This window comes from Synchiropus splendidus, chromosome 1 (assembly GCF_027744825.2).
Source record: "Synchiropus splendidus isolate RoL2022-P1 chromosome 1, RoL_Sspl_1.0, whole genome shotgun sequence".
NCBI lineage: Eukaryota > Metazoa > Chordata > Actinopteri > Syngnathiformes > Callionymidae > Synchiropus > Synchiropus splendidus.
The window spans coordinates 4,415,695-4,429,381 of NC_071334.1; the positions used below are offsets into that span (position 1 = coordinate 4,415,695).

The following is a 13,687-nucleotide window of genomic DNA, read 5'->3' on the forward strand; positions in this document are numbered from 1 at the left end:
GACGCCTCAGCGAGGGCGTCGTACAGTCAAACTGCGGCATGTAAACACACTGTCAGCACCACTGACACCAGCTGAGTGGCATTAGCCAGGCTAACACCGCTCGCACACACACTTACACTCTGACACTGTGTGTGTGTTGTGTGCAGTATATGAACTGAAGACAAATACAACAACTGTTGCAACTCTGCATCATCCCCACGATGCTTCAGACTGAGCCGAATGTTCATTGCCACTTATCTGCCAGAAGCAGATAAGGCAGAAGCAGAACTATATAGTTGCAAAATATAGTTCTGGAGAGAAAAATAAATTGATGTAACGTTTATGACTATGAGCAAGCAGTTAATGAAAAATAAAGAATGTATTTGATTGTTTTTATTGATGGAAGTATTCAACAGTTAACACCCTTTGTTGCACTGTAAAATAGAAACGTAACATTAGTCAAAAACATGTATTTAAGTCTCTTATTTTAATGCGTTTTTGTGCATATATGACAGAAAACTAACGTTTCTGTCATGGCTGCTCAGGAATCAGACCCGGTCGTTGAACTGTTGGTGGCTTACAGATGAGATTCAGAGTAGGTTTAACAATAGTTTATTATAATTACAGGACAAACAAAAGACGGACAGGAACAATGAACCAAAGGAGTGGACACCAAACGTAAGGCAGAGGGGTAAAACCTGAAAATAAAACTCAAGCCTGACAAAGGGGGACAACAAAAACACACTGGGAATAAACCCACAAGGCGCTCGGTGGTGGAATTAAACACAAACACGCAAGGAATAAATCTCAAAAAAGTGAGTTACAGAGACACGATACTTTAAAGGGAAGCGAGAAACTGAAAACGAAGCAAGGAATACAGCTAAGGAGGAGACAGAAAGAAAGTCACGCATGCACGGAATTTAGAATAATCAAAAGAGCACGAGAGAGCGGAGTCAGGAAGGGAGAGTTTACCGTAGGAACACGGAGTAACCATCTGGCAACAGGAACTGGAATATAGCTGAACAGGACCAGTTGTGTTGCCTGGAAACTGGAAGAAAAATAGGAAACGGAAATGACCACAAAAGAAAAGCATTAGAAAAGAGGAACACAACAACAACTCTCTGTTCAAACAGCGTATAAGTGAGTTCCGCAGAGTCTCTATTCATCATGTGTCTGGGTCGATCAGACACTTCTTCAGAATCGATGGCCTTCCTCACCGTTCCTGTGTCTCGCACAGCCACATACCTTTAACTATACTTGCCACACACACTCGCACGCACACACCGCTAATTTGTCAGCGCACGTCAAACCACAATAATTAAGTATTATTGATCTCTGATTCAATTAACTTCATTAACATGGGTTGTACAGTCGATCGAGGGGGAGGAGGGGAGCGGGAGAGGGGGGTGATGCGATCTCATCCAGTGGCTGGGTGATGAATGCAGTCCATAACATGCTATTGTCACATCCGCCGTGTTATTAAACAGGAGTTTGCGTCTTGTTTCACCGTTTCCGCTGCAGAACGTGGGACCTTTTTCAGACCTTGAAGCGCTCGTCGAAACTCCATTTTTATTTCACCTGCGCCTGACACCTACTATTATTTACTTGAGCAGTGATTGTGTTCAGACGTCAGGAAGGATTTCGGAAAAACAAATTGCTTCAACAGCGGCAGCTTGCAAAATGAGATGAAACTACCTTTCGCACCCTGCTGACTATTCATCTGGTGCTCCCGCTCGCTGCTAATTAAAAAGAGCACCTGCACTCCTGGCGTGTTTGGCCCAGTGCGGGTAATGTGTTGTTGTTGTTTTTTTTTGTTTTTCTTTTCCAAATTTATCTCAGTGTGGTGGGTCGTAGCGTTAGTGAGGCTGGAGTTATGCCAGAAGTCTTGTGCATCATCATCTCTACATGAACCTGAAGGCTTGTCTTTGTGTGTGAGTAGTGGTTGAGTAACTAAAATATCCGCTGTTTGCATTTCGTACAGTTTGGACCCTATCTGGGCATCGTCAGGGCGGTTAATATGTTTCAGGTTAACCACAACTTCACAACAAAGACGGTCATGGGGGAAGAAGGTTCAGAAGGCTTTGAGAGTGTGAATGACAAAGCAATGGGAATCTGCAAACGCTCAGGTTAACCACAAATAACCTGTCATACATGTGGATGTAAATGCTTCATTTTGGGCTTAGCGCCGGGGAAGAGATGGCGAAATATTTTAGCTTCTTTCTTGATACCACAAACTAGCCCACCTGAGGAGGTTGTTTCAACGCCATGACTGTGTCCAGTCAATATTTCAGTAGCTCGACGAAATCACTTTTTAATTTATTTTTGTTTTTTAAGTTCATGAAACCACTGTGTTTTTTCTCACTCTTTTTTTTTAGAATATTTCATAAAAGTATTTTACCAATTTACCTGCTCCCCTGTATCTTTGTGGGCAGAAATGTCTCTTCAATGGCCTCTGACACGAGAAGCCATGTTTTTGCCAAGTAGTAATAAAATGCCTTTTATGAGTAATGATATATTTAAAAGATACATGAAACTACTGTGCTTAGAATCATTTTTAAACACATTTTTTAGAATATTTCATAAAAATAGTTTTCCAATTTACCTGCTCCCCTGTATTTTTGTGGGCAGAAATGTCCCTTTAATGGCCTCTAACACGCAAAGCCATGTTTTTGCCACGTTGTAAATAATGCCTTTTATGAGTAATGATGTATTTAAAACACGTGAAACCACTGAGGAGTTCATGCATAAATGCTAGGGCCTTGTATTGGCGGGTATCTATATCTACGATACGTATCTGTGTATTGCAATACTGTAGGTTCAGCAATATATTGTAATATTAGCTAACAACAGCCATGAAGTTAAGGGGAAATGTTGTACGATATTATGAACATGAAAACAAGTTACGATGGTAGTCCAGTTAGACTTTCAGTTAAATGTTGCAACTTCCTTCATCAACAAAATAGAAAGAAATTAGTATTTTTATTACTGTTATTATTATACTATACTACACTGTTATTATACTATCATTAGTATGAAACACACCACCAAAGCAGCTGAATGTCTAAAGATCTTTGTAATACATATCAATATAGCAGACTGAAAATATCAAGACAATAACACAACAATCGAGTATCGCTATATTTGAGTGCTTCACTATTTTCACCCCTGTTAAACATACGGACAAACGTGGGGGGATTAACCGATTCCTCAGTGAGGAACTCTCAGTCTGCGCATCGCCCGCTCGCAGGTACACAGATGTGTGACACACACATGTTCTTATCACACGGAGACAGCTCATTTGAAAGGGGGAGCGTGTTCAAAGTGATTTAAAGTAGATTTCACATTGATGTTTGGCCTTGATGAGAGCGTCGGGCTGCTGCGTTCAGCTGTTTCCTCAGCCGGAGCATTGTTCTCTTAAACAGCTGTCGTTTTGGCTGATTCAGAACAGATGGCATGTACATGTGGGTTGTGCTGCTCGGTTGCACGTATTTGCGGGTCGCTGGATGTTGCTGTGAGATGAGGAGGGGGGTGCTGGAGGAGGGAGGGGGGGAGTCGATAGAAGAAAAGGGAACCAGATGAGTGTGTTTGTGTGTTGTGTTCCTTAAACCAAATAATTCAACAGTTGTTACTTCATAAATAGATAGATAGATGGATGGATGGATGGATGGTTGGATGGATAGATAGATAGATAGATAGATAGATAGATAGATAGATAGATGGATGGATGGATGGATGGATGGATGGATGGATGGATGGATGGATGGATGGATGGATGGATGGATGGATGGATGGATGGATGGATGGATAGATAGATAGATAGATAGATAGATAGATAGATAGATAGATAGATAGATAGATGGATAGACAGATAAACACATAGATAGATAGATAGATAGATAGATAGATAGATAGATAGATAGATAGGTAGATGGATGGATGGATGGATGGATGGATGGACGGACGGACGGACGGACGGACGGATGGACGGACGGATAGATAGATAAACGCATAGATAGATAGATAGATTGATAAACACAGATTCGAACATTTAGAACAGATACTAAATTCATTATATAAATTATAATTTATATATCAATTATATAAATTTTGAGTTTACTCTCTGTCTCTGTCTCTCTCTCTCTCTCTCTCTCTCTCTCTCTATATATATATATATATATATATATATATATATATATATATATATATATATATATATACAGGTGCAGCTTCAAACAGACAAAATACCATTTTGACTCCTTTCAAATGATTCTTCTTGTTGCTCACATGAACGCCAGAGCAGACAGCATGTTCAGCAGTGCAGCTCCTGAGAACGCCTGAAGGCAAAGATTTGTTCAACTGCAGCAGTTACAGTATAACTACGTGTGTGAGTGTGTGCCTGTGTGCACGTGCGAGCAAGTGATGGTTTGTGGGATATCAGTGCCTCGCTACATCTGTTTATCCCACGGCAGTGTGGAATCATCGCCAATGGCAACCAGTATCCTGACAGTGACAGACTTCGGTGCTGCTGCTGATGCAGTGGCAGCAACACTCGCAAACACTGAGTGAGGTTGGAGGCAGTGGATGTTTGGCAGTTTTGTGTGTGACCATATTAGATGGGGATTAAATACTGCATCTGTTGTGCCACTCTCAGCGCACTGACCTGCTCGCTTTGTTTACATACCAGGTTAGAAAAGGGATGGCGTGTTGCTGGAAGGAATGCTAGGACTCCGGTCACATCTAAATCACTTCAATCTTTGGAGAAATATTACTTTTACACATGATCATCTTCACCCTGCGCAACTGCAACCTTGCGATTTAAATAACTGTAAATCACTCTCCCGTTGTGTTCTTCTCGAACAAGTACGATTTGAATATAAATTGAAAGCCTACAGCCCACGCCCTGAAGCTAAACTGTAAATAATAACTGTAAACATTTTTTTTTCTAATCTTGGGTAATTGAAGCAAATGGGTTCTAGCGGGGAGGAATTTGTCGCCGACGTACACGCATTCGTTTTTATTTACGAGGAGGCGAGGGCTGAGCAGTGTAATGAGTGAAAACGCCTGCTTAATTTAAATGGCGAGCGCGTCTGTTCGGGGATGCATTAGCGTCTGCGGGAGAAACGTAAGACGTATTAATTGACAGACAGGAACTCCTGTCTCCGAGGTTGATACAAGTAATTTATTACTTCAGAAACGAATGCCACCGCCAGAATGTGCTTCATTAATTTCAAATTTAGTTTTAATTTCAAGCTGTTGCCCCTTGAGAAGAACAAGGTGGCAAGTCCTGTTTGAAGAGCCATTCCCCTCCCTCCCCCAGCCCTCCATCTTTCTGTTCCGTCGGTCTCCCTCTAGTTCCGTCTTGCCTGGGAAACAAGGAGTAAAGGGAGGAAGGGGGTAGGCGGACACTTTATTGCAGTTCATAAAAAATGATCTGCAGTTAGTGGCAAGATTGAGAAACCACTACATAATTTGAAGTGAAGACAACATGCAAGTGGAAGAAAATACTTCATGACGTTGAAATGCTCCTTTCTGTTTGAAGGTTTTGTGCACTAGTTTGTGGAACGTGAACGGCAACCTTGGTTGTAACAAATGCTTCTCCTTGTGTCTCTCTCTCTGTGCAGCATATGTCACTGAAGATGACAAAGAGACGACCCTCATGGAGGACGACCTGGATGGAGAGGACTCGGCGCAGGAAGGGGAGGACTCTTCGACCAAATTCCTGTGTCAAGACAAAGACTTTCTATTGAAGGACAGACCAGAGTCAACTGGCTTCCATGAGTCCCCCAACCCGGCCGACTTTTCAGGTCAAGAGCTGGACAGCGAGTCTCACTTGAGTGAATCCAGTGACAGGATGTCTGACTTTGAAAGTTCCTCACTGAAAACCGAAGACGACGTCCTTCTCTTTAAAGACCCTACCAATCTGTCCTTGTCTTCCACGGCAGCCATGATGGCTTCCGCCAACGCCGGGGTGGCAGTCGGTGGAGAAGAGGCCGTACTCGGCGCTTCTGGCTCTGTAGCTGACAGTCTAGAGAAGATGAAGGCGATATACACTTCCTTCCTGACCAACTCATACTGGTCCACTTTAAATCTGAACTTGAGTCAAGCTCCTGCTGAGAAACCTCCACGTAGTCACAGCAGCAGCAGCAGTAGCAGCAGCAGCAGCAGCTGTGGAAGTGGTGGCTATGACTGGCATCAGACAGCGATGGCCAAAACCCTTCAGCAGGCCTCTCAGAACCACCAACACAGGGTAGGAATAGTCCACCATCCCACAGTGGCTGTGTCCACAGCGTCGACGGAACCCAACCTCTTCAGTACAGTGCAGCTGTACAGGCAGAGTTCCAAGTTGTACGGCTCTATATTCACTGGTGCCAGTAAGTTCCGCTGCAAGGACTGCAGCGCCGCCTATGATACTCTGGTGGAGCTGACGGTGCACATGAACGAGACAGGCCACTACCGGGATGATAATCATGAGACCGACAGTGAGGGTGCCAAACGGTGGTCCAAACCAAGGAAGCGTTCTTTATTAGAGATGGAAGGGAAGGAGGATGCGCAAAAAGTTCTCAAGTGCATGTACTGTGGTCACTCCTTTGAATCCCTGCAGGACCTAAGTGTCCACATGATCAAGACAAAACACTACCAAAAAGTGCCTCTGAAGGAGCCTGTAACACCTGTGGCAGCGAAGATAATCTCATCTGCTCGGAAAAGGGTTCCCATTGACCTCGATCTGCCCAGCTCGCCTGATTCAAATGGAGGTACGACACCGAAAGCAACATCACTCAACGACACAAACGACGCACTGCAAAAGGCCACCAACCCTTACATCACGCCAAACAACCGCTACGGACACCAGAATGGTGCTAGCTACGCTTGGCAGTTTGAGTCCCGGAAGTCCCAAATACTCAAATGCATGGAGTGCGGCAGCTCCCATGACACGCTGCAAGAGCTGACCGCGCATATGATGGTGACCGGACATTTCATCAAAGTAACAAACTCTGCTATCAAAAAAGGCAAACCGATCATCGAGTCACCGACTCCAGCTCCTACGGCCAATCCCACAAACGAAGAAAAGATCCAGTCAGTTCCTCTTGCTGCTACAACCTTCTCCCCACCGCCAGCCCCAGTTCCTCCACAAGCCAGCGTCTCCCCCTCTGCAATGATTGTGGAAATTAAAAAGGAGGAGAAAGAAGAGGAGTGTACGAAAGAGTCCATGTTGAACCACATCGACAGTGAAAACAAAGAGAAAAAGATGTCCAGCGAGGAGGAGAATGAGGAGAAGTTTGACATCTCCTCGAAATACTCTTACCTGACCGAGGAGGACCTGGATGCTAGTCCTAAAGGTGGACTAGATATTCTCAAGTCTCTGGAGAACACCGTGACCTCAGCGATCAACAAAGCCCAGAATGGTGCTCCAAGCTGGGGTGGATACCCCAGTATCCACGCTGCCTACCAGCTACCAAACATAATGAAATTGTCGATTGGTAATTCTGGAAAAAGCTCTCCACTAAAATACCTTTTCCCAGCAGGAGAGATCCTTTCTCCGACCAATAAAAATCAGCCACTGATGTCCCCTCCTAGTTGTCAAACCTCGCCACTATCTAAGACAAACTTTCATGCCATGGAAGAACTGGTGAAGAAAGTGACGGAGAAGGTTGCAAAGGTTGAGGAGAAAATGAGGGATCCAAGTGGTACTGCAAGGGTGTCACCTGCAAGACGCACAACTCCCTCACCGTGTAAAAGCGAAGCAGGCGAGTCTGTGAAAGAAGAGTCCCCGAAATGCAACTCCACACTTGGGCATAAAAGTCCGGAGAGAAAATGTGTGCAGGAAAAAGTAGCAGCTGATGCAAGTGAGCAAAATCACAAAGATGTAAATGGCGACGTAACAAAAGAGCCCATTGAGAATGGAGTAGAGGCCACTGTCGCAGCGTCCCTTCCTGGCTCCCTAGGTGGCAGCACAGCCATCATCACTGACCACCCCCCTCCGGAGCAGCCATTTGTTAACCCCCTCAGTGCACTGCAGTCCGTGATGAACGTCCACCTTGGCAAAGCTGCCAAACCTGCTCTACCGTCCCTTGACCCAATGAGTATGTTGTTCAAGATGAGCAACAGTTTGGCGGAGAAAGCCGCCGTAGCCGCATCTACACCACCAGCACAGACCAAAAAGCCCACTAGTGACCACTTGGATCGGTACTTTTACCCTTCGCATATCAACAGCGACCAGCCCATCGATCTGACCAAAGGCAAGAACGCGGACAAGAACACCAACGGTTCACTGGGCGCTGCTACTCTGTCTTCCACGACATCCACCCCTTCCTCCATTTCTCCTGCATCATCGGCCACAATGACCAAAGCCTCAGCTGCAGTCGCATCCTTCATGTCGAACTCCCCCTTGAGAGAGAATGCCCTCTCCGACATCTCTGACATGCTAAGGAACCTGACAGAGAGCCACGTCGTGTCAAAGTCATCCACACCCACGAGCATATCCGAGAGGTCGGACATTGAAGGTGCAACACAGGAAGAGACAGAGGATGTTTCACCAGCACAAAAACGTAAAGGCCGGCAGTCCAACTGGAACCCTCAACACCTCCTTATCCTCCAAGCCCAGTTCGCATCAAGCTTACGACAGACGAGCGACGGAAAGTACATGATGTCCGACCTGAGCCCGCAAGAAAGAATGCACATTTCCCGTTTCACGGGACTCTCCATGACGACAATATCCCATTGGCTGGCTAATGTGAAGTACCAGCTGAGGAGGACCGGTGGCACCAAGTTTCTGAAAAACCTGGACTCTGGTCACCCCGTGTTCTTCTGCAGTGACTGTGCGTCTCAGATCCGCTCACCTTCCACTTACGTGAGCCACTTAGAGTCCCATTTGGGCTTCCGTCTCCGCGACCTGGCAAAACTGTCCGGTGAACAGCTTTTAAGTCAAATATCGCAGCACCACCATCATCGCCACACCAAAGGACTGTCTGAGAAACTATTCTCTAACCTTCACCCATCCAGCCATCCACTGCCCTCCTCGCTACCCACGAGTATTTCCTCCGCTTTGCCCATCTCGCTCCCTTCATCCTTAAACACCCCCTTGCCCGCCACTGACTGCCCATCACCTTCCGCGGATGACGACGACAGTAGCGGGGCTGTTCACAAGTGCAAGCTCTGCAACCGGACATTTGCCAGCAAGCATGCAGTAAAACTTCATCTGAGTAAGACTCATGGGAAGTCGCCAGAGGATCATCTCATGTATGTCTTGGAGCTGGAAAAGCAGTAGCACTGGCCCAACTGACTTTTGTAATATCCTTCCTGCAGCCAGTCACAGACTCTTCGTCGGGCTAAAAGTACGGTGACAGAACTGCGTTGCTATACAGTTTTGGCACATTCCTTTTGTGTCACAGTAGTTGATGTGGACTCACTGGCACGAGACACTTGGGTGTTTTTGTTTGTTTGTTTTTTTTCTATCGTGGCAATGGAATATGTTTGGTGAGAGCTGAAAATGACACATTATATGAAGAATTAAAAAGGAAAAAAAAATATTCTAAAATGAAGCAATGTGTATTTTAAAAGTTGTGTAAAAGGAAATACGTTTTGTCATATTTCAACATCACTGGATTGTGATGAGCTGCATGCATGAACAAAACAGTTTTTTGGATATTTTATGATGAAATCTGGTGCACTTTCCATGACTTAATTTTTATCCCAAAAATATTTGTTTATTCCAATTGTTACTCGCTGTATTCTTTTCCCGCACTCTAGCGTTCTACTTCTGGAATCAGCGTTTGAATTTAACCCTCTGAGTACGTTTAAGCACTTCTGACACAAAATGCACGATCGACTTGTTCCAGACATTTGTTTCCACCGACAGTAGTCTGCAGTGTGTGTGTTACTGTAGACAGTAAAATCATCCCTCTATTTACTTTCAGATTTTCACTTGTGCTTGATCTTTTTTCCTTTTTTTTCTTTTTTTTATCAGGAACATGAATTGATTCAGGTCTTGTAAAATATGTATATGACGACATATGAAGTAACTCATGTCTAAATTATGCATCGTTTCTATATTTTTTAATTTAACTCTGATTCTTCTGGTGCACAGTATATGACGACGTTGAACATGTTTTGCACAATAGTTTTATAAATGTGTTATTTAATCGAATGGTACAAATGGCAGGAAGCAAAATGAACGACAAGAGACATCTTTCCAGCTCGTGCTCAAAGGGTTAAAGACGTTTTTCACTCTTCTCAACATGTGCTGATGTATGAACACTAAAAAAAGGTTAAAAAAAGGGAAGAAAAAAAAGATTATTAAAATCATTGTGAAAAAAAAATGTTGCTTTATGAAGAAACCCAACATGTAATCCATTATTTATAAGATAAGTTGTTTCATACTGCCTTCTTTTTTTATTTCTTGGTTGTCTATGATTATTCAACACTGCAGTTTTTTTTTTAATCTTTTCGGGTTATGAAAGGTAACCATGGTTACACTAACCTCATGACTGACACCTTCTGCTACATTTTTGGCAGTCAATTTGTTGTAGTAACTGACAGCTGCCAGTATACGTAGAAGGAATAATGAGGGGGGGAACTGAGGGGCGGAACAGTGTAAAAAAAATATCAGCATGTAAATGGCACAGATTCTGTGATGCATTCTGTGCCATGACTCTTTTCATTTTCTCCTTTTTTTTTTTTTTGGTTTCTGTTGTTGTTGTCCCCGACAATGAACCCCTATTATATGACTTCATATAACCTTGTTTTCTACTGCAGCATTAAAAAAAGAAACCTGTTTTTTTGCAATGGTGTGTGTGTATTTGTGTGTGTACCCTTTGTGTCGTGGCTATCAATTATGTGTGAGCTCCGCTGTCCCTAATGAGCACATTAGACTGGGAGTGTTTCCACGTCTGTGTGTGACAAGCTGCAGACTATTTTACAGTGAGTGGCAGCACTGGGTGCTGTGGGTCGGGAGGAGAGCGAAGACAGAACAAAAACATCCCAGATTCTTTTAAACAGCCTGCTATAACAAAGTGTAACATGCCGTTATTTAGTTGTCAATACATACAATATATGATAAACAATGGGCATCACACCTGAAATGTCTTGTTTGGTTCGTAAAAGTAAAAGTAAAAAGTAAAAGTACTTCATCGCGTCGCATCTGGAGAGTGTTTTGAGAAAACCGAGCGCTTGGGTTGTCCACCTCTGAACCGCCAAACTCACACAGTCACGAGTCAGAGTCCCCGTCCTCCCTCTTCAGCCTCGGCTTGTGTATGATTCAATGGAAAGCACACAGCTCAATTCACCCTGAACAAAGCATCACTCCTCCGACCAAACCAGCTGTTTAAATTAAGATGAACTATAGTTATGAAGTATTTCCATTATCAGCAGCTGTGGTTTTCGTCGCCATGTAGATGAGGAGCTGAGAGCTGTGATCAATGTGACTTGGTACTCGTCTTAGTCGTAGTGTTAGTGCACATCAACCAACACTTTCAAAGCAGTGGTTTAGGTTCAGGCGAAGGTAGGTTTTATGGTAAATTCTGCTGTATACGTTACATACAGAGGATTGAACTGTCACTACTGTGCCGTGACATATACGACATTAAACCATGTATAAAATACATAAACATACTCAGCATAAATGACTGTTACTTGTATGATGAGAACAGTGTAAATCTATCTTTATTATTAGTCTCTCACTCAATAAACTGTAAACGTCAAATTTATTATTATAATTATTTATTTATTATCATTATCATTATTATTATTAATAATAAATATCAGCTTACTTGTCTTTTTCTTTACAGAATGTTAACCGTCAATTTAACTTTTCATTCAACTTTTCAGCATTCAGAATTGAAACTTGCTACGAAAGTTCATGTCATCGTTTCCAATATTTGTTTATATTTACACACTTATTTCAAACATGAAACACTGAGGGACACCTTGATGCTCTACGACCAAAAATAAAAGTTTCAAATGAAACAAGAGCGACGGTAGGTGAGAACACAAGATAAGAGATACGTGAGTTCATAGTGACCGAGACCGACTTCACTTCACAGGTTGTTTTGAGATTCTGGTCAAGAACAGTTGCTTGACTTTATTTTATGTCTTGTTATAATATTTACATGTATACATCTACATTATAATATGTCTACATGGAATTCAAAAATTCCTAAAAATACATTTTAGACAGCCTAAAAACCAAGATAATATTCAGACCACTTAATATGCCGAGTGAGTGAAATGAAAAGCTAAGGTGCGCTGGAGGACAGGATTCAGCCTCCAAGTCAAGACTCACAACTGTCCTCAGGAAGAAGAGACTCTGGTGAGTCATCCTGACCAGGAAAGACATGAAGACGGTGAATGGACGTCCACAGCAGTTCCACCGTAATACTGGGGTGAGAGGTGGGGTCCGGATCTGAACTCCAAAATAATTCCATTTGTTTCTCTTCACACCACCAGCTCCTGGGTCCAGTTCTGGACACCACAACAGGGGAAGGTAAACCTGGATGGCCACCTCTTGCTCTTCCTGAGGGTCAGTCTGTCTAGTTCAGCAGGTGTAACTCTGACTGGCCAATAAGTTGTTGTGGATCACGGAAGGTGAGGCCTCCGGTTGGGTCCCTTTCAGAGAAAGATGGGCGGCAAAATGTCCTGGAATTCTGAGCAGGTTCCGGAATGCAATTTTGAACCGGATGGGAAATAAACTGGTTCTGAATCGTGACATCGTCGGTGACTGTGTTGTATTCTGAGTTCACGGCCTGAGCAGGAAGTTGATAAAGAAGAGGAAATTAAATGACATTAAAATGAAATAAATGTTTTGTTTGCAATGCCAGCTACATGATGACAGTCCTGTCTGCCAACTATATCACCTATACACACACACTCGCCACATACCAGATGCCTTTGCAGCACTGTGTGACTTTTAAAAAGAGTTAGGTCGGTCAGACTCTCATCTCATTGTCCAGTCATGACAGGGAACGTCATGGTGAGAAGGTAGTGTATTTCACCGTCACTGTGACTGGCACTTAAAGCAAAAAAAAAATAATTAAAAGTTACGTGCAGGATTTTCACATCATCTTTGTAGGGACCTCTCATTGCCATATTATATTATTATGATTCATTTTTTGTTTATTATTATTAATGTTATTATTATTATTAATGTTATTATTATTATTATTATTATTATTATTATTATTATTATTATTGTAGTAGTTGTAGTAGTAGCAATATTTATTTTTATTGATTTATAAATGTATATGTTCAACGTTGCACAATGTACCAAAGCACTTTCCTACTTGGTGGGATCCTCACTGACATTGGCAATAAAGCTGATTCTGACTGTGGTAACCCTTTCCCCAGCCTCTCACCCTAAATCATCCAAAACAATAACTTAACTTGGACTCCAATGACAATGACCCAGTTATTTTAAAGCCCCCATCCTCAAAGTGAGGCTTGGATTTGTGGGGTCCAACCAAATGGTTCCAACAAAAGGTGTAAGATCCCCGTAAGAATTGGTTCCCATGAGGAGGGATAAACCAGGTACAGAAACAAAAGACAAAGTATTTTCCCGCTACTCAGCAGCCCGCTGCTCATTGGCGAACACACAATACATATGCACATAAACGCTCGCACCTTTCAACTACCAGGTGACAAGGTGCCACGGAGTGTGTAAATGTCAAGCCTCAACCGTCCAGCCTGAAGTCTGGCAGCATATTTAAGGCTCTCATTA

The 13,687-nt window shown here is 43.1% G+C and overlaps 1 protein-coding gene across 1 annotated transcript in view; it reads left to right on the forward strand.

Annotated features, from left to right (window-relative positions):
- The window catches only part of tshz3b (teashirt zinc finger homeobox 3b), a 37,617-nt gene extending 26,880 nt beyond the window's left edge, over positions 1-10,737 (forward strand). Inside the window, exon 3 of the mRNA XM_053878255.1 lies at positions 5,601-10,737. Within this exon, the coding sequence (XP_053734230.1) occupies positions 5,601-9,244 (3,644 nt within the window). The 3' untranslated portion in view covers positions 9,245-10,737. The remainder of the gene's footprint in view (positions 1-5,600) is intronic.
- The last annotated feature ends 2,950 nt before the right edge of the window (positions 10,738-13,687 follow it).